The following is a 21,972-nucleotide window of genomic DNA, read 5'->3' as shown; positions in this document are numbered from 1 at the left end:
GAAATTTTAAACGATGCAGTTTTGAAAACGTCATTTAAACTTACGTTCGTGTAGTTAAAATATCAACTAAGATAAAAACTGCTGTTTTTTTTAAAATAGGGTCGTTTCTCTGTTTGTTTTATTTAAATTTTAACGTTAACGTTTAGCGATAACTACCGTTACATTTTGTTTAAATTAACTTATTAACGTTAACCAAGTTAATATACTATGTAACGAATTATCACTTAACGAAGTTACTTTCTCGGTTAACTGTGCCCACCTTTGGGTATAGTTTACATTATTCTGTTGCTTTCTCTACGTCTTGGTTTCAAAAAACTCTTGTTTTGACATTTTTCATTGGACTTTCGTGTATCTTAGATTCATATAAAACTAACATAAACTCCCAGATGATTTAATTTTAATTAGTGTCACCCTTCTACCACGATGTAGAGAGCTTTCTCAAATACAAAACAAAATAAAAACAAAAGTTTAATTATTAGAGTACAATATAAGAAAGGTGGATAAAACTGCATATTTTAAGTACTCATTATTCAACATTTCTTTATTAATAAAACCTGTATTAAAATAAAGTCTTCATACGACAACAATTGCAGTAGAAATCCCACAAAGAACCTTTGGTATGTAGTATGGCAGTTTTAAAATTGGTTAAAAGATTATTTGTAAAGATCCAACTCCCCAAATAGGTCTCTGCATTCAACAGCATGATAGTTCGGAGGTCTGTCACACTTTTTAGACAGAGATAACTCCTGTGCAGTTAAGGCATCATATGCTCTCTTATATTCACGATCAAAAGCAGCTGGAAATGACACAAGTTTTATATCTAATATATCTTTAACCTTTGTTAACCTTACCTGTTTCTAATCCATTTTTAAAATAAAAACTGAGATTAAATTTAAAACTTTTTTTATATAGACCACAAGTTTGGTTAAAACATGCGACAACTTTTTTAAAAGACTTTTGGTCCTTAGGCACAGAACGAATCCGCAGAATAACGAAGATACAAACCTGACCATACACCAAACCAACAACGGCAACTGAAGAGTGCACCAAAGAAAAAATATAAAACTTCCCCATATAGAAAGATGAGCCAGCAAAATGACAAAGTTTAAGGCGAGTGAATGGAAGTTTGGGTTGTGTCCGATTAATAAAACTCTTATATAAAAATTAACCCTAAAACTAATAACCTACCAATATCAATCGAGTTTTTTCCAAGTGCCACAATCACTAAGTACAAAATCTCACGGTAAGCACTTCTTCTAACCCCCTTCTGGACACTAAGTTCACTTAACACAGCCACAAGAGGTCCTCTCACATCATCCTTCATGATCCCATCTTTAATATTAGCAAGGAAAGAATAGGAGTATGATTGGTCGTTGTTATTACCCAGAGTTGTCACTAAAAAATGTTCAAGTTTATATAAAATAAAGTTAATTTATCCTCGATGTAGAAGGCAGATTTTGTAAAGTTATATTCATTATTTAAGCCCAGTTTTAAGACCTGCTACTCTTTTTTACTTTGTAGTTAGAAGGCTGGCAGCACTCTTATAAAGTAGCTTTTATTTAACCTGACCCAATCTCGAGTTGCCTTTGTCAGTTTGGTTAATAGTAAAGCTGTTAATAATGCCTAAAAAAAGTACTACGCTTACAGAATCAATAAAAAATATCTTGGCTTCTTAAGAAAGTTAATACAACAGTGGTTAAATATACTTACATTGGTGCCAAACAAAATACATCGGAGGTTTATGGGCATCAGTGTGAAGCTTTAAGTTATCCCACATCAGACAAATATTTACTCGACTTTGACTTAGCAGAGTGGTTTGTTTGATTAAGTTGGATTGGAGTAACAAGTTGTACAAGTTGGAGTGGATGTGAAGTCGTTTAAAATACCAAACCTGATAAATTGGATTAATTTTAATATATTTGTAAAATGTTAAGTTTTCAATACAATATTTTTTCATACATAATTTAATTTGTAAATTGTGTTTTTAGTAATATGTAATCCAAATTTATTAAATTATTACAATTATTAGCATTGAAAACAGACCAAACCGAAAAAAAATGGCAAAGACTAGCAGAGAAAATTAACTGATTTAAAAGTTCAACCTAATATCTATGTTTTAAATCAAAAAATGTTTATGTTTCAAAATCGCTTTAAGATTGGATTTTAATTGTTGTAATATGGTCACAACTCTCAACTAATATTTGCAAGCAATAATTTACCCCATGTACCAGAAATGACAATTTATTGATTTTGTAGGCCTATAAATTAGACATACATATATATATATATATCATTCACTAAGCTACATTGATTGTAGGTGTTATTTTATATTGTTACTGATACTAATATACCCACACATAAAATAATTAACCCACCAGGTTCCAGTATATAATTGGGTGATGATCCACGAACCCAGGGGTCCCAATAACATCCGACCCCTCGTTCTCCAGCAAACTTTCGAGCTCTTTACGCAGTACCAGAGAGCTTAGGTAGGGGACTGCTACAGGTTCAAGGGTGATTGGGGTGGTGGGTAGAAAAAGGGGTTTGTCCCTTGAATCCTTAAAATGTAACTTTATAAAATATTTTAGAAATATTTTTTCGTTTTTTTTGCCATTAGAAAATTAAAAAAGGGGAATTTTTAATTGTATTTTAGGCTTTTTTATTAATTTAATATAATTTTCACCTATTTTTGGTTCTTAGTTTAACTTAACAGATTTATTTTTTGTTTTTTTTTATCAAATTTTTAGTTATTTTTAAATAATTTAATTTTGTTTTAACTTACCACAGATTCTGGCAGACTGGTTTGAGAATTCCGTCTGTTGGAATTTTAAAATAAAAAAAAATTTGTTTAAAAAATAAAATATTATTCCAAAAAAAGAAGGGTAAAAAAATCTTTTTATTAAAACTTACTGAATATTGTTGGTGAATTCTGAAGACTGATTTTTTTCATCATTACAGTTAGGATCTTGACTAACATCAGGACACTGAAATAATTAGTTTTTAATAAATTATCTTAAAAAAACTTTGTTAAAAAAATTTAAAAAATGTTAATCATGATCTAATTTAGTGCTAGTTTTAACCACTGCGTTTAAAGAATATTTGGACTAATTTTAACATCAGGAATTTGTAATTGGGTTCAAACTAAGATTTACAAAAAAATTAAAAATAATATTGTTACCTGAACTTCAATATTTAAGAAAGGAACAAATAGAGTATTGCAGAAAGGACAACTAAAAATAAATATCAAGATTTAAACCAACATATACAAATTAATTTAATTTCTAAAATAACATTTTATCAAAACCTTATTTTTACCGTATTTGTTCATATTTTTTTATTTAAACAAAACAAAAAAACAACCAGAAATATAAAGTAGCCTAACTTTTCATTTAAAATTTGGTACAACTAAAAAATAAATTCTACCCAAAATTAACCTATTTCGTATATTTCTATACAACAACACCAATATTTCTTTAAAAACTTAATTAAAATTTAAAGAAATCTTACTGGGTATTCAAATTAGAATCGTCCCCGTTCCACCCTGCCATAATTTCCTCATCATAAATTAAGTTCTGGCAGTTGTGGCATTTTGAACAACTACTTATCGTTACATCTATGCTCCAAGCATCCTTAGAAAAAAAACAGATTTTAAATGAAGTGAAGTATAATCGAGATTTCTCTCTATAATCGAGATTTCAATAGTTGTATTATATATTTTTTTGTGTATATCTTTATCCTCGATGTGGGAAAGTCGAATGCACGATTTAAACATATAGTAACATCAGTTACCCTGACCCAGTCTCGAGTTGCCTGTGGCAGTTTGGGATATTATAGATTATAATTGCCCGATAATTATGCTGCTGATTAATTGCTGGATTAGTAGGAGTTCGTACCGTTTATAGCACCATACTCAAGGGTGCTACAGCATGAGAGCAGTGAGGATTGAACCCACGACCTCATGGTGGTGTAGCAAGTGTTCTTACCACTACACCACGCTGCCGGTTGGTCGCAACTTTTAATTAATATTTGGCAGGCTATTGACTAGTAAAAAATGCTATCAACATATAACAGCTAACAGTAAAAAATAAACCCAGAATATTAGATTTAAAAAAAATACAAAGTTATTGCTTATTCTCCTATTCCACTATGCTGATGTTTATTACCTTGTTATTTAGGGAGGTTGTGGACACAGTTGCTTCACTGTTTCTTCCAGGGACAGAGAGGAAAGAGGAAGCAAGAGGAGGAGAAGTGAAATTGGTGGATTTTGAATCTTTGGATTAAAAATATTAAAAAAAAAAATTTTTGTATAAATTTAATTTTTTATATTTTTTATAATTTTTAATCTAGAACAATGAATATACTTTAAATAGCAATCAAAATAATGTTTGGGCAAAGAATTTGTTAAATATTTAACTCACCAAATGGAGGCATGCTCAAAGGTCGATCCAATTTTCCAATATTCTTCTGAGCTGTTGTTCTTCTAATTACTTTATCATTCTGACCAAGTATTCCTAATGCAAATTAAGTTAAATTTATCCTTTTTTTGTTATTAAAACTATAATGGTCAAATGCATTTGTGTCTTTTAAACTATTAAATATTCATATTTTTTTTGTATATATTTAATAATCCATGATGTGGGAAGGTCGATTTCACAACCTAAACATAGAGTAACATCAGTTACCCCGACCCAGTCCCGAGTTGCCTTTGACAGTTTGGGATATTATAGATTATAATTGCCCAATAATTATGCTACTGATTAAGCGTTGGCTCAGCAGTAGTTCATACTGTTTATAACACCTTACTTAGGGGTGGTACAGCATGAGAGCAGTGGGGATCGAACTTCTGCCATTCGTTAACTAAAAACTTAAGATAGAAAGTCTTATAAGTTACACACAAACTATTATACCTGTTTTATGCTCCATATTACTATGAACACTATCCCTGCTCCTTAAACTTGATTGACTGCTGTAATGATCACTCCCCTGTTTATCCTGGTGCAACAACCTTCTAATATTACTCCTGGATATATCCTCTTGTGAGTCACCAATGTTCAAGTCATTTAAAGATCCTTTTGCCTGTTAATGAAGTTGAATTTTCTTATTTTAAATTATAAAGTAGCCTTTTTATTTACATTTCTTTATACTGAAAGTGGAAAGGTTGACTTTACCACCTAAACATAACATTAGTTACCTTAACTCAGCCTTGAGTTACCTGTGGCAGTTTGGGATATTATAGATTATAATTGCCCGATAATTATGCTGCTGATTAAGTGCTGGCTCAGCAAAAGTTTATACAATTTACAGCACTTTACTCAAAGGGGTAAGTGCCTTCGAGATTTTACTTAAGATGATATAAACAGATGAAATCAAACCCAGAACTTTGAAAGCTAGTTCACGTGCTTTACCTATAGCGCCAACAACGTTAAAAATATCTCAAAAAATTTCAAAAGTAATTCACCTTTTCAGGGGTATAATAAGCAATACTGGCTTGCATAGTTTCGTTTAAATCCTTTGCTAAAGTAGACGCAACTTTCTTGGCCTTGGTTGCCATGCCGATGGTGGTTGCTTTCAATAAATTATTGAACTTTGCTCCAGAATTAAACCAAGAACTTGAAGTGTTGTCTAAAGTCATGGATCTAAAAAAGAAGTTAAAAATGTTATAAAAAAATAATTAAGTTAAAAAATCTAACTTTTAAAATTAGTTTATTTTTGATATGTATTCTATATTTTTTAATAAATATGTCAAGTTACCAAAAATAGTGCCAAAATTTACACATTTAAATTACTTTTAATATATAGTTTGTTGTAGGTGTTAGAGTTAGTTAAAGGATACCTTGATATAGCAGCATTATTTTTATGTGGTAGCTTGGGACTGGACGAAAGGCTCGCTTTCCTATGAAGATTGTTCTCAGATGAAACTGTTTCGCTTGTCTTTAAAACAATTTAATTATAATAAGTTTAAAATTATAATAAGATCATTCAATTTAGTAATTAGGGTTTTAAGTTTAATTCTCACTGCTAGCATGTTAGATTGCCGTTGAATTAGGCAGTTTTATAACACACTTTACCTAAGTCTAAACAACTATTAGCAAGTCAATAAAATACAATATTCTAAAGTCAATATAAAATATACTGACAAAGAAACTTAAGACTGTGTTAAGGTAATAACAGTTATAATTTATAAAGTAAAATACCAAAATTAAATTTAAAATAGTTAGAGTTTTTTAAGCCTAAAAAAACTGTGAGCAGGTCAAAAAAATTTAAACTAACAAAGATAATTTTAAACTGGGTTAGAGTAACAAAAGTTCATGCTGTAAATTAGAGACATAGACTACCCAATAAAACAATGTTTCACCTTATCAAACACTCCATCCACGTGTTTATGTTTATTTGTGAGTACAGCATCTGAGGAGCATCGAACAAGAGGTTCCCTCTTTAAATAAACCTCAATCTCATCAACCAAATGTCGACTCACATTTAGAGTGTCAGCTGGTGGATAAAAATATCTAATTAATTATCAAAATCAATTAACAGGCAAAATAGGTTAGATTATTGTACAATGTAAAAACTAATATATGGGCCACATTTTTTTCCAAATTTCCTTAAGGGGATAGGTTTTTGATATATTTATTGGGTAAGGGTGTGCGGTTTTGGACGTGTTTACGCTATCCATGAACGCCGTGCGGCTCAAACCCGAAACCTTTCAGCTCACATTACCAAAATTCTGGGCTAAATTTAAAGTCTATAATCTATATATAATAGAGGTTGGCGGACAATATACAGTGTATGTCCAATTTAAAGATCTACAAAATTTAAAAACTTGCTGTTTGTGGTGCATGGATAAATTATCACTGGCAAGAAAGTGTAACTAATAACTTTATGAAGAAATAACACAAAACTATTTAATTTTTGTACCTTTTTTCATGTTATTATCCTCGTTAAGTGGGTCCTTATCTCTTTTAGATTGTGGTGATAATGGATCCTCAATATATGAGCTTAGTGGGTCCTCAACGTGAGTGGAGTTAGGGGATAAGGGGTCCTCAACTTGAGTGGAGTGGTGAGAAGAAAGTGGGTCCTCAACTTGAGTGGAGTTAGAAGATAAGGGGTCCTTAACTTCAGTGGAGTTAGGGGATAATGGGTCCTCAACTTGAGTGGATAGTGAGTCCATAAGTAAGTCACTGATGTCCTTTCTTTCAACTTCTTGTTTCACTGTCAAAATATCAAGTTTTTAAGTTTTTATTTTGTCACAATTTACAAACAAATAAATTTCGAACCATTTAAGCGTACTATAAAACTTTAAATTAATTAACTTTACACCTATTTTACATAAATAATGTTACAATATTTTTAAACTCTGTATTGCAAACTGTAGTTGTATTTAAAGTGTTTAGTTAAATTACAACAAAACTCACCAACAGAAGAAGGTTTGTCGTTAGTTTTAAGAGGGGTGCTCGTCAACATCAACTCACCGTCGACGAACATCATCGTTTGAGCTGATTTCTCTAAAATTTTAACAAGTTCAAATTTAAACAAAATAACATAAACAACACTGTGTACCAAAATCTCAACTTATCTAAAGTTAATTTTTAATTCAAAACAAGTAATTTTATTTTGTAAGTATAGGTTTTTTACCCTACAAAAAATAAATAATTTTTAGAATTTTTATCACAACCAAATATTACCTTTTAGTTTAGCATGCAGTCTTCTCTTATAAGTTGGTGATTCCATTACTCCAGTTATTTTATTTGGTGATTTCGTGGTCATTATGCTTCCAACTGACCTGTGTACAAGGGGTAAAAGTTAAGGTTTAACCTAAAATCAAATATTAAAAAGGTTATAGATATTTAAAAGTAACCTACATGTATTTAATATAAATTTTGTTTCAAGTTTTTTGTATTTTTTTATCCTTGATATGGAAAGGTCGACTTCACAACCTAAACATAAAGTAACATTTGTTACCCTGACCCAGTCTCAAGTTAACTTTGGCAGTCTAGAATATTTCAAATTATAATTGCCCGATAATTAAGCTTTTTTGGCTCAGCAAAAGTTTGTTTATTTTCAAGGGCTTTACTTAAGAGTGCTACAGCATAAAAGTAGTGGAAATCAAACTAAGAATCTGATGTAGTGAAGCCAAGAGTTTTAACCACTACACCATGCCCTCAATTAAAACATTAAAAACCTAACTAAGAACCTTATGTGGTAACCCCTAATGCCCAAACCATCAAGCAAACTGCTAGTAACAAGTAAGTAACAACCACTTACTTGGCCCCAAAATGAATAGGAGAAGTGCAAGGAGAAGTGATATCTTCTGCTGTTAAATTATCAAAGTTCTTCCGTGCTGAAGTTTGTTTATTTGTGACTTGTTTGATTTGGTTGCTCTCAAGGAAACTTCGTTGTCCAACAAGTGGACTAATTCCCCCAGTACCTTAAAACAAAAAATTGAGAAAATTAATAAAAAAAAATTTTTAAATAAAAATTACAAATAAAAACAGATATAAAAAACTTTTTTACATCTTAAATGTGATAAGTTACTTAAAAATTGTTATACATTTCATGAATCTTAGTGGACAATGTATCTATATATATATATATATCTGTATGTTTAATTTATATGCCTACAAAATAAATAAACTTTTGTTTGTGGCACACATTTAAATTATTGTGGGCAATTAATAATCAAGAGTTCGCCCCTTTTACGACAATTAAAGTACCGACTGTAGGGTGGGTTATCAACTAGTATAAATGTGTATAGGCCTATATAATTTATAATAAATGATCTACATATGTTTAAATTATTAGCCTTTGCAATAAAAAAGCTACCTTTTGTTGTGTACTAGCTAAAACTTTAGTTACAACATTATTACAACAAGCAATTTATAGAAATCGAATAAATTGAAAAAAAATGCAGCCAGTAGGGTATTTAACCAATGTTTAATCATAATCAAGTCCAATTTCAATATCTATATATTAATGTTTTTATTAAGGACTTAATTATTAAACTTTTACCTGCATACACCCCTGAACTCGATCTATCTCGAAGGTGAACCGGGGAATTTAATCCAAGTTTATTTTTAGTCTCCCCATCCAGCTCAATACTCGACAACCTCCTCGAGCATAACTCCTTATATCTCTTCTGATCCGAGTCACTCAAACTCAACAAAAACTTGGAGTCACCTCCAAATAAGCTGCTCGCTGCTGAGGGTGATCTAGAGTTGAGTTGAATTTTGGGAGAAGATTTTTGTTCATCTTCCTGAATGATAATTTTGAGTGTTTAGAAGATGATAAATATTATGTTTTTAAAGTCTCAATGTTCTGGGTTAGAGTCTCACTGCTGGTACACTGTAGCCTTCGTTAATATGATCAAAGGGTTTTAGGTTTGATTCCCACAGCTGGTACATACTTGGGCCACTAATAAACCAAATAATAATTAAATCCAACTAGTTTTTAAACTACTAAACTTTTAAAATTCTTACTTCCCCCCATAATTTGAGCAACTATTTTATGTTGTTACTTCTTACCTCATTGTTTGTCTTATCATTGAAAACATTATCTTCCAACATAGCAGAGGTTTGAGAGGTTAGTTGAGATGTTGGGTATTCTGTTAAATTGTTATTAAAAATGTAAATTACATTTATTGCTATAACAAATTAAGTTTAAGAAAACTTTACAAACGCTTTTTACTTATGCGCTATAAACAGTATGAACTCCTGCTGAGCCAGCACTTAATCAGCAGCTTAATTATCGGGCAATTATAGTCTCTATAATATCCCAAACTGCCACAGGCAACTCGAGACTGGGTCGGAGTAACAATTGTTACTCTATGTTTAGTTCATGATGTTCCCACTTCGAGGATAAATAAATATAATAATAAGTTTACAAAAGTTTCTAAAACACGGCCAAATTACCAAGCAATATGTAAATGGTTAGTAAACATGCAAGCTACCTTCAATATTAATCCTAATATTATTCACTACTGAACCATTCACATGCATATCCTCTACTACATTCACGTCAACTTTAGTGTTCGATTTCTGATGTTTTGAGGTGAGTACGGGGGAGGCCCTCGGTCTATGTGCTTCTAATATGATGTTAATTAGTAATTAATTGGGTGCAGAGTTAATTAATGTTTTAATGGGTGATTAATTAAGTATTTATTAATTAAATGTTGTGAATGAAGTTAGTTAATATATTGAATCTAAAGCTAAAAGCAAGCACATATAAAAAAGTTTAATTTCACCAATATAGTTAAACACTGAATAGAGAATAGGAATTATAATTTCCAATGAAAAAAGCAATGCTGTTAAAGTCTAAAGTGTTAAAAATGTAAATTTTCTACAAATTAATAAGCTACCACATTCACTAAACTACAAAAACATTGCAAATTTAATCCAAATTATTACGTTAAAAAAAGCTACTTTCTACAAAACAGTCTAATTTAAGGTTAAAAATATCAAATTTGCCCTTTATTATTACACAGAAATTTACCTTGTTTAGGGGTGTTAGTTTCCACGTTTAATAAATGATCCCCGATATCTTGATTAACGATTGTTTCATCACTTTTAAGTCCATTGTCGTGATTGTTATCATATTCCGGAATATCTAGTGTACTAGGAGGCTGCATGCTCCTTTCAAAGGAAAATCGATCTAAAAATGAAAAAGAATTTGTTAAAATATTAATTAAAACAAAATAATAATTAAAATGGTTTTACTAATATTTGCCCACAATAATTTACCAGCACACCACGAACAGAAGTTATATGTTCATGTAGGTCGACATACATATACTTAATTATAGAAACTTTTTAAATAAAACTAATTTAGTGATAAACAGAAACCTAATCTGCCTTCAGTATGGTTTGGAGTTATGTTAGAAATAACTTGGTTCTGTGGTGAACCATGTTTGATTATTTCCTTGGGCATCGAGTCATATCCATAATCTCCCAGATCATCTAAATATATATATATATACTTTATAAAACCATGGCTTAAATAAACTATTATCTAAGAATGCTACAACATGCCAGAAGTGGGAATCAAACCCAGGATCTTAGGTCTTACTCAAGGATGCTACAACATGCCAGCAGTGGGAATTAAACCCAAAACCTCAACTCTTACTAAAGAATGCTACAACAGGCCAGTAGTGACAGCAGTGGGAATCAAACCCAGGACCTTAAGACAGAAATTAACTAGTATCAAAAAAATTCGTAACCATTTTAATTTACCTGAAATTTTATCATCATCTTTATTTAAAGAAGTTTGAGAAACTTTTGCATCAGTCTCAGTAGAAGTAGTAGTAAAGGAATTAGTTGGATTCTGGTCCAAACTTGTGTTGTCCAGATCAGAACTTACTTCTGAGCCAGAATTTCTGTTTGAATAATATCTCAACCCATACCGAAACTTCCGCGTTGCAAGAAAAACATTTCTTAACTTCTGCCACAGTTTGTATCTGCACAAAAGTTATTACTATTATTAATCTATACCTTGCCTTATAATCGAGTTTTTAATTGTCATAAAATGATCGAAACTTTAAACTTTGACCGGCAGATGGTGTAGTCGTAAGAACACTTGCTACACCACCATAAGGTCATGGGTTCAATCCTCACTGCATTCATGCTGCAGCGCCCTTGAGTAAGGCGTTATAATGGTATGAACTCCTGCTGAGCCAGCACTTAATCAGCAGCATAATTACGGGCAATTATAGTCTTTATTACATCCCAAACTGCCACAGGCAACTTGAGACTGGGTCAAGGTAATAGTTGTTACTCTATGTTTAGGTCGCGCATTCGACCTTCCCACATCAAGGATAAATTTATATATACAAAAAAAAATTAATATTTGCCCGTAATAATTTACCCACACACCACAAATAGAAGTTTTAATTATTTAAAATGCTTAAAAATTGGACATACATATATGGTACAATAAGCTCCATTATATATAAAATTACTTCAATTGCCTAATATAATAGAGAATCAATTAATATTTAACTAGGAATAAAAGGACAATACCTTTTTCTTTCATATCTTTCAAACCAACAGCATGTTAATAAATTCAATATTAAGAGTTGTAGAAACTTATATCAAAAAAAGCAAAAAAAAAACAAACAATATTTTAACAACTCACCCATCTCTGTTAGAAGTTGGCCAGGTTCCTTCCAATACAGCTTTATTATAAAGCCCATAAGTTATTGCACTCAACTGCACTCCAGACTTCTTTAGAAACTGAAATACACGAACCGCTAGTGCAGGTTTATTATATTCCGAACACAAATGCAACAACATTCGATAAAAAGTTTCATCTGGAAGTGGAAAGCAAAGTTTTTCGTTGAGCACGAGTAGGGCGTCGTAGGCAGTCCGTAAAGCGGCATCGCTATGGCGACAGTTTTCTACAAAAGCAGGGAGGCAGGCAAACCAAGCACCGTAAGAATGACTTAAAAGTAAGCGGGCCCACAATAAAGCATCTCTGTTGTGGAGTTTGGAGATCTAAAATAATAAAAACAAAAAAATTTTATGAAAACAGTTCGAACCATCAGCATTGTGTAGTGGTCAGAACACTTGGCTTTACTATGATGTTCTTGGTTCAACCCCCACTGCTTTCATGCTGTAGCACCCTTGAGTAAGGCGCTATAATCGGTATAAATTCCTGCTAAGCCAATACTTAATCATCAGCTCAATTATTGGACAATTATAATCTATATTATCCCAAACTACCAAAGCCAACTCAAGACTGGGTCGGGGTAACTGATGTTACTCTTTGTTTAGGTTGTAAAGTCGACCTTTCCACATCCAGAATAAATAAATATAAAAAAGTCAACCTTTTTATATTGAGGATGATGAGGTAAAATAAAATAAAGAAAGTAATTGCTCTCTAAATAACAAAAGTACTCACTCTTTGCATGATCCTAACTTCTTGTTTTGTCCTCCTTGCAAACCCAAAAGTTTTTGGTTTCTTAACGGATCGTTGTTCGTTGTTCGTGCTTTCAAGTAGGAATAGTTGATCTTGGAGGACAGGAAATGTTGTATATTGGTATCCTGGCCCATTTCCTACCTCATTTGGAGGCATTATAATCACTGTATGTTCACTGGAGTAATATGAAAATTAAATTTATTAAATTTTGCCAATTGTAGCAAGTATAACATAGGTTAAAACATAAAAGTTACACTATCACAAATAATGAGACAGTGTGTTTGTTAATAAGTTCAATTCTAAAGGTAGTAAGTTTGATTCCTGTTGCTGGCAGTTTTATTTAAGCAATACAATAAGGTAATAACTGAGTGTGGATGTCTTAAAATAGTTCATGTTCTTTGTCAATAAGTTCAAGGCTAGAGGTTAGTTAATGCTTTAGAATGTAATGTAGGCCTTATAAGACCAATAATTTATATATAATGAAGTTCTGTAGATGACATATATGTCCAATAATTTTACAAAATTTGTTGTTACCTTTTCAAAGATTCATCAGATTCAATCAAATGAACTTCCTCTAAATTATCCTGAACCATTCGGTCGATACACTCGTCAAAGAACACCAAACTTGACAACCTGCTTGCAGTTACATCCCCTCCTCCAGAGAAAGAAGCTAGACACCTCTCCTCAATGAAGGAGGAGAATAATTGAGTCCCAGAGAGAGGGATGTAAAAAGTCCGCTGGCTTGCTCTGTCCCGACTTTTAATAAATTCTAAAAGTTAAAAATATTTTGTTTTAAAAATTCTAAAATTTTTGTAACTGAAATTTTAATAAAAGAAAAGTGATATAAAAAATATTTTGCATTCCAGATTTAATTTTAAGGACAAAAATAGGTTTTAGAAAGTCTTGTAGTGTGGTATACTTGTCATGGCATCAGACTACAAGCTCAAAGGTTTCGGGTTCGAGCCACACCAATGCCACACTATTTGCCCTTGAGCCTGACGTTTACAGATAGCTTAAACACGCCAAAAGGTTTCGGGTTCGAGCCACACCAATGCCACACTATTTGCCCTTGAGCCTGACGTTTACAGATAGCTTAAACACACCAAAAGGTTTCGGGTTCGAGCCTCACCAATGCCACACTATTTGCCCTTGAGCCTGACGTTTACAGATAGCTTAAACACACCAAAAGGTTTCGGGTTCGAGCCACACCAATGCCACACTATTTGCCCTTGAGCCTGACGTTTACAGATAACTTAAACACACCAAAAGGTTTCTGGTTCGAGCCACACCAATGCCACACTATTTGCCCTTGAGCCTGACGTTTACAGATAGCTTAAACATGTTATAAGTGCACTGGTTGTGCAGTATAATGGCATTGGACTATGAGCCAAAAGGTTTCAAGTTCAAGTCTCACCAATGCCATACTATTTCAGGTTTTAGCTGCACCAATATGACACTATTTGCCCCCGAGCCCGGCGTTTACAGATAGCTCAAACACACCACAACAGCACACTCTTGCCAAATAAAACTTATCACCTTAAAAATTAGGTTTAATCTAGTTCCACCCACCTTGTATATTAAACAGTGAGCTGGGGTCAGTTGTACTCACACTTGGGGCTTGGGTAATCGGTTTAAGAAATTGTCGATAACCCTTCATTAATATTGTCATCAACTTCAACACTGATTCCTGTTAATATTAAAATTTAAGTTTTAATTTCATGTTAAATAAGAATGTAAATTTAAACCTAAAACAAAAAGTATATCTATTTGTAGTATAAGATTTCTAACATACCATTTACAGTAACAATTTAAAAACTAGTATAAACAATATGATGATGCAAAAGATATAACTAATTATATGGTTTAAAAGATGTAATAATTTTAATGTTTTACACTAGTCATACAGTTTATTATAACATCAAATAAGTGTAAGCTTTACAGAAAGATTTAAAAGTAGAACATATGTTAAATTAAGTTTTGGTTTTGTAAAATTGACATAAAAACTTGGATAACCCTTTTAGAAGTTCTTATAAATATACAGGATTAAATGGTTATAGAATGGGTCAAATCAAATAAATCAATTATATATTTATGAGGTTCTGGGTTTAATTCCCACTGACCTCATGCTGTAGTGCCATTGAATAAGGCGATATAAACGGTATAAACTCCTGCTAAGCCAGCATTTAATCAGCAGCATAATTACCAGGCAATTATAATCTATAATATCCCAAGACCAGGTCACTTAAGACCAGGTCAGAGTAACTGATGTTACTCTATGTTTAGGGCACGCATTCGACCTTTTCACATCTAGGATAAAAATATATCCAACAAAAAGTAAATCACATAAATGAAACCGTTACCTAAACCCCCATTTACTTAAAATACACTCAATACATTTATATTAACCACTTAAACTTACTTGTATGGCAAGTTCAATATGTCGATGTCTCTCTGTCCTTGATATATCGGGATCCAACATAGATGTTGATCCTCCTCCAATAGAGTCCTCCCTCGGACACTCCTTCACCTCTTTGAAGTATCTTTGGAGCGTGGTCCGGAGAATTTTGGCTGGTTTGCGAGGGAGCATCTTCCAACTTATATTCTTCTTTTCTTCCATCCTAAAATACAAATTATTTAAATATTTTGTTTCATGTTTGTTTGGAGAATGTCAATTATGAAGAAAATTGACTTTAATACATCAGGTCTTAACTAAACTAAGGTCCTGGGTTCAATCCCCACTGCTTTCATGCTGTAGCGGCCTTGATTAAAGCACTATAAAACATATAAACTTCTGCTGAGCCAGCACTCAATTAGCAGCATAATTATCAGGCAATTATAATCAATAATATTCCAAATTGACAAAGTCAACTCGAGACTGGGTCGGAGTAACTGATGTTACCCTATGTTTAAGTCGTGCATTCACCCTTCCCACATCGAGGATAAAGATATACAAAATAATTAAAAACCAAGCGCCAGATAACTAAACACATAAATACTTAAAAACTTACAAAGTAATGCTGTTAGTGTCCAGGTTCACACAAGTTACCCCAGGTGGGGGCTCGTACAGATCAAAATATCTTGAATCAACCCCAACTATAAAGGGGCATGGGGCTTCTAGTACATACCCCATTTCTAGGGGGCATAATGGTACGTAGGTGCATTGCCATTTAAATGGAAACAACAACTAAAAAAAAAAATTTTCTTAAGTTTAATATTAGACTTAAATTGATAATGTGTGCTTAAACATAGAGTAACAACTGTTACGCCAACCCAGCCTCAAGTTGACTTTGGCAGTTAGGAATAATATAGAATATAATTGCCCGATAATTATGCTGCTAATTAAGTGCTGGCTCAGCAGGAGTTTATGCCGTTTATAGTGCCCTACTCAAGGGCGCTACAGCATTAAAGCAGTGGGGATCAAACCCAGGACCTTATGTAGTGTAGCAAGTGTTCTGATCACTACGCCACGCTGTCGGTGTTCATACCCAATATCTTTTTATAAAAAATCTTAATTTTCAATAAAAACCTTAAAGAACTTTAATAAAGAATCAACTTACTGTGATTAAAGCTTCAGCCACGCAAGTGATCTCGGCAGGTCTTAGTGAATGGATCACAATCTTATGTTCAGTTAGTGCAAGTATCAACAAAGTTATCGTGTTTTCTGGTCCCAAGTCATCTAACAAGGCAAGGAAAGAAGCACCACTAAAAAAAGAATATTAATTACTAAAGATTAGTTGAAGATATATCTACGTCCAATTTATAGGACTATGAAATAAATAAAACTGCTGTTTGTGGTGTGCGGGTAAATTATCACAGGCAAATAATAGTTAAGAGTTGTGACAATTTTTTTATAGTTTAACAATGTCTAGAATAGATATATGACCGGCAGTGTGGTGTAGTGGTAAGAACACTTGCTACACCACACTTGAGGTCGTGGGTTCAATCCCCACTGCTCTCATGCTGTAGCGCCCTTTAGTAAGGTGCTATAAACGGTATAAACTCCTGCTGAGCCAGCACTTATTCAACAGCATAATTATCGGGCAAGTATATTCAATAATATCTTAAACTGCCACAGGTAACTCGAGACTGGGTCGCAGTAACTGATGTTACTTTATGTTTAAGTCGCACATTCGACTTTCCCACATCGAGGATAAAAATATATACAAAAAAAAATATACAAAAGGAATAATTCTATAAAACAACTACTTTTTTATAATAAGTTAAAACATTTTACCTTAAAGGAATTGGGGTGATCTGAGGTCTTGTTAAAATGGTTGCATGCATTGGAGACATCTGTATAAAATAAACGATTATAATCTTTGTAAAACTTCTTGAGATTTCTTATTACTGGTAAACTAATTAAACTTTGTGCAAGGATTTTAATCAGTTTACTAAAAAATTCAATGCAAAACAAATTTAAAAGCTGAATATTGTATCTTGATTGGAGTTTTACAACTTGAGACTATGTCACTCATATATTTAACTTAAAGTCATATATTGGCGATTTTTTTTTACTTAAAAATTGATAAATTTGGTGTTACTGAACACAAAATGGTTTCAACGTTAAATAATTTTATTTACTTTTTGAGTTATACAACTTTTAAAAAAATTAATTTAATTAAAAAAAGAAAAGGGAAGCCCTGTTTGTAATGACATAAAAAGTACTTGCGTGTATACATTCGCTATGCTAACTTAGTACTTTCTACGTCACATAAAAAATATGGTAACCTGGTTTTTGATGTTCATTATTTTCCAGTATTTTTGAAAATTAAATTGCAAGTACCACAAACATTTTTTAAAGGTTCTAAAGCCATTTTGTGATTCAATGTCAACCATACTAACGTGCTATATACATCACTTACAAAATTGCAAAACTCTGTAACATAACACTTTAAGATTAAGTAAGGAGTCAGTAAAAGTTAATGTTATTTACTTGGTATTGGATCCTGGGTCGTTGTGAAGATGGACAGGGAACATTTTCCATGAAATGAGAAATATGCCTAAAAAATAAATAAAAGTTAATATAAAAGTTTATGCTATTGGCTCTCTATATAAACCAAAATAAAAGTGCGTTGAATATAATAATATCTAATATTGTTTAACCCTTTTTTTGGTCCCTTTTAAAGTTTGTTTAATAATAAATTTTATGTCTCTTATGTTAATACACTGACATTTAAAATGAAATTTTATAAATAATTTATTGAATTTTAATGTTTTTTATTTCTATCAAATCTCACTATATTTATTATATTTTGTGTAACATTTAAAATAAGAAAATTATTGATTTTTAATGATTTAAAAACCAATATTTAATTATCTTTTAAAATTGCGCAGTAACATAGCTTAAAACCTAAAGGTCCTGGGTTTGATTCCCACTGCTTGCATGTAGTAGGTTCTGTTAACATATTATGGCATAGAAGTAGTGGAAATCAAACCCAAGACCTTAAGTTTTAAACTAAGACTGGGTCAAGGTTATAAAACTTTTTCTACCTCTGTTAAGACCACGACAAAAACAACCAAAAAAATGCCAGTAGTTTAAAAATGGCTTGAATCACTTTAAGACTTGTTCAAGAAGAATAAAATTGATTTTACTTAAATTCTTAAATATAAAATTACCTTTCTACTGGTATAGGATGTTCCATAGGGGATACAGTTAACCTGTAAATATACATCAGAACATCCCGGAAAGCTGAGAACATCGGCCATCTTGATAAGAAACAAATTGCTTTGTTGGTGTGAACGGTTTTGTTAGACATTGATTTCTGTCCATCTCCGCGGAGTAATCCTAAACTATATTTTTCATCCTTTTTCAAGTTTTCTTCAGGGTAGTTTTCATAGAATGATACAACAGCACCAAAAATCTGTTTAAAAAATAGTTTTAAAGAATATTAAATTATAATATCAAGGTTAGTGTGCTCAAATTGTCATGTAATACACCTAAGTAAGGCGCTATAAACAATATGAGCTCCTGCTGAGCCAGCACTTAATCAGCAGCTTAATTATTGGGCAATTATAATCTATAATATCTCAAACTGCCAAAGTCAACTTGAGACTGGGTTGGGGTAACAAATGTTACCCTATGTTTAAGTCGAGCATTTGACCTTCCCACATCGAGGATAAAGATCCATACAAAAAAAACAATTTCAAAAAAAAAAGAAAAATTATTTTTAAATATTTTACTTTTTCTGAAGTTTCCGAAGTTAAAACAAAAGATGAAAATGTTGGGAGAGGATGTCGTGTTTTTTTCGACCAGCACTCGATGGTAGCACCCATGGGTAAACAAAATAATGGAACAGTTGCAGGCAGTGGGAATGAAGTGTCTTCAGCGGGATATCGTGCAATCAAATCTAAAACATCAAAAATTATAAATTGCAGGTTGTGTATATATATATATATATATACAGTGTACTGGTTACAACTGTTTGACAAAGTACTGTAAGTTGTCAGATGAAATGCCCTTTATCAAACTAACAAAACCATATCTATGCTAACCCAATGTAACAAAAGTTACAAATTTTTCACTCTTTATCAAAAGTGATTTTTTTACCATTTCCCTTTTAAGGTGATAGGGTTAATATTTTTATTGAGTAAGGGTGTAATTTTGTGTTTGGGCTTTCCATAAACGCTGGGTTCAAGGGCAAATAGTGTGTAAATGATGCGACCCAACCCAAAACCCAATTTAAAGTCTTACAAAATAAAAAACTGCCATTTGTGGTGCATGGGTAAATTATCACAGGCAAATATAAATTAGGAGTTGCCACCATATTATGACAACTAAAATCCAACTGAAAGTGGGGCAGGATATTGACTAGGATTTTTAAGTTTATTATTTACAAACAAATGGGTTTTACCTGCTTTAAACGACAAAGAATCAACTTGTCTCATTGACTTCTTGTAACAAATATAAACACTGGATCCAATCTGAATATAAATAAAACAATCATATATTAAACAACTACATAGTCAGTTAATTAAATAGGCATTACTATATCTTAGAATATTTTAAAATTATTTTAATTTTTGCCGATGTTTTGCAGCATGTCTTAGTATTTGTAAAACTTTAAAGTTAAAATACAAAAGACTCAGTTATGTTTTTTTGTTTGATGCACTCACCATTCCTTTGTTAAGATTTTTGTCGATTTGGCAAAATGCATACGGTGCCTTTTCTCCTTTGTTAGTCAGAATAACACAAATATCGGTGACAACTAACAAGTTCTGTGGAGCCGATTCTTTAGCTCGACGATAAGTTAAATAAATTGGGTGACTTCCCATACCTGAAAAAAATGTTTTGTATTTTTATAGTTTTAATTTTTATTTTTTTTTTTCGCGCATTGATAAAAGTAAATAATAAATACGATATACAATTAATATTACAACAATGCAACGGGAAAAAATAACAAAATCAATTCAATGATTTAAAACATGCCAAAAGTATTAATGTTTACATAAAGATTTTAAGTATGTTATGGCATGGTCACCAAACCCAATAACATTTACTCGGTTATTTAAAAAAAACAACATTTATTTACGACAATGTTTAACTTTAGTCATGCCAAATTTGTAGAAATATGTTAAAATTTTACACAAATAAGTTAAAAGCCTACATAATGCTGTTATCTTTATTTTTTTAAATTAGATTTTTAAAAATGGTTTATATTCTAGGATAATCGTAAATAATGATAATTAATAATTCTTACCACTTTTATTGTTAACATTGGCAGACCTTCCAGCCAAAGTTGTCTCCAATATTGTGACCCCATTTCTTACATTTTCCAACCCTTCATAGAATACCCTGAAATATAAAATTCATTTAAATCATCTTATCTTTAAATAAGGTATTGTGAATTTATATATACTGTTTATTACAATTTTATTTGTAATTATTCATCTTTGGTTGACTTCACAACCTAAACATAGAGTAACATTTGTTACTCCGACCCAGTCTCGAGTTGCCTGTGGCAGTTTGGGATATTATAGATTATAATTGCCCAATAATTAAGCTGCTGATTAGTTTTTTCCCAGCAAGAGTTAATACCATCTTTAGCCCCTCACTTATAAGGGCTTTTTTATTCATTATTTACTACACTCCACCTAATAACTAAATACAATAAGGATAATTTTTACACCAATATAACATACATAAATAAATGTTCTAAAGTAAGGTTTAGCAAAATCAAAAAATTTAAAAACACAATTCTTATTCAAAACACAATTCACTAAAATACTAACAACTTCAATGAAAGAAAACAACCCACTTACCCCAAATCTATAAGAGGAGGTCTATCCTTCCCCCTTCTATAACAAAGGAACATATTATGTGAGTTTAAACTTCCATGGTTGAGGTCTGCTGTGAGTTGGGTCGGGGTTTGGTCAATGCAAGTAAAACCTTGAGGACATGACTCACCAAGTGTTCTAAAACATTAAAAATTAAGGATTATGATCACTTTAACATTTATTTAATATTCCTTTATCCTCCTTGTGGGAGGTCAACTTCATGACCTAAACATAGAGTAACATAAGGTACCCTGACCCAGTCTTGAGTTGACTTTGTCAGTTTATGATCTTGTAGATAATTATCGCCACATAATTTATCTGCTGCTGATTAAGTGCTGGCTCAACAGAAGTTCATACCGTTTATAGTGCCTTATAGAGTTTCTTTGTATTGTTTGAATGGAGGGTAAATTATACACATTTTACAGCCCATGACAGTAGTAGGAATTAAACCTAAAACCCTCAATAAACCCAAAATTCTAGTTTTTAAATTCAAAAATAAATTTAAACTTGATAAAAAAACTTAATATGCTAAATAGAAATACCTGTTTATGACACAAATATCAGTGATTGGATCTTTTCTCTGATCACTTAGTTTATGTTGAGCATTGGGAAAAGCTAATTCTTCGTCTAATGGAAGAGAATTATCAGTCAGTCCGGCAACCACGAAGTAGTCGGCAACTTTTAAATATTCGTCTGATGACATTTTGCTACTAATTGATAAATAAATTAAAACATAATCTAAATCAAATGATTTTAATGTTAATTTAAATATATAATAGTAAGCAGTCGGTA

General features: G+C 31.8%; 1 protein-coding gene across 2 annotated transcripts; it reads right to left on the bottom strand.

Moving 5' to 3' along the window:
- Positions 1–380: 380 nt before the first annotated feature.
- Positions 381–21,911, bottom strand: LOC145753974 (C-myc promoter-binding protein-like). 2 transcript variants are annotated; one of them, XM_082570540.1, is made up of 39 exons: positions 21,723–21,911; positions 21,166–21,318; positions 20,604–20,698; positions 20,020–20,180; positions 19,758–19,827; positions 19,087–19,253; positions 18,523–18,767; positions 17,840–17,906; positions 17,141–17,199; positions 16,464–16,608; positions 15,915–16,090; positions 15,326–15,524; positions 14,476–14,593; positions 13,441–13,675; positions 12,889–13,081; positions 12,124–12,482; positions 11,223–11,446; positions 10,836–10,949; positions 10,486–10,644; positions 9,519–9,598; positions 9,007–9,250; positions 8,263–8,425; positions 7,683–7,780; positions 7,413–7,502; positions 6,916–7,209; positions 6,356–6,489; positions 5,834–5,931; positions 5,459–5,636; positions 4,908–5,076; positions 4,419–4,511; positions 4,164–4,270; positions 3,508–3,629; positions 3,179–3,230; positions 2,911–2,984; positions 2,783–2,816; positions 2,376–2,570; positions 1,711–1,891; positions 1,189–1,395; positions 381–796 (listed from the first exon to the last, which is right to left on the bottom strand). In XM_082570540.1, the coding sequence occupies exons 1-39, from the start codon at positions 21,881–21,883 to the stop codon at positions 654–656; spliced, it is 5,856 nt and encodes a 1,951-aa protein (XP_082426666.1). In that variant the 5' UTR covers positions 21,884–21,911; the 3' UTR covers positions 381–653. The 2 variants fall into 2 exon arrangements, with proteins under 2 accessions (XP_082426666.1, XP_082426667.1); XM_082570541.1 differs by having other exon boundaries at positions 2,376–2,558.
- Positions 21,912–21,972: the final 61 nt, after the last annotated feature.

This window comes from Corella eumyota, chromosome 5 (assembly GCF_963082875.1).
Source record: "Corella eumyota chromosome 5, kaCorEumy4.1, whole genome shotgun sequence".
NCBI lineage: Eukaryota > Metazoa > Chordata > Ascidiacea > Phlebobranchia > Corellidae > Corella > Corella eumyota.
Note: the sequence above shows the minus strand (reverse complement) of the source record. Positions and strands in the feature narration are given on the sequence as shown.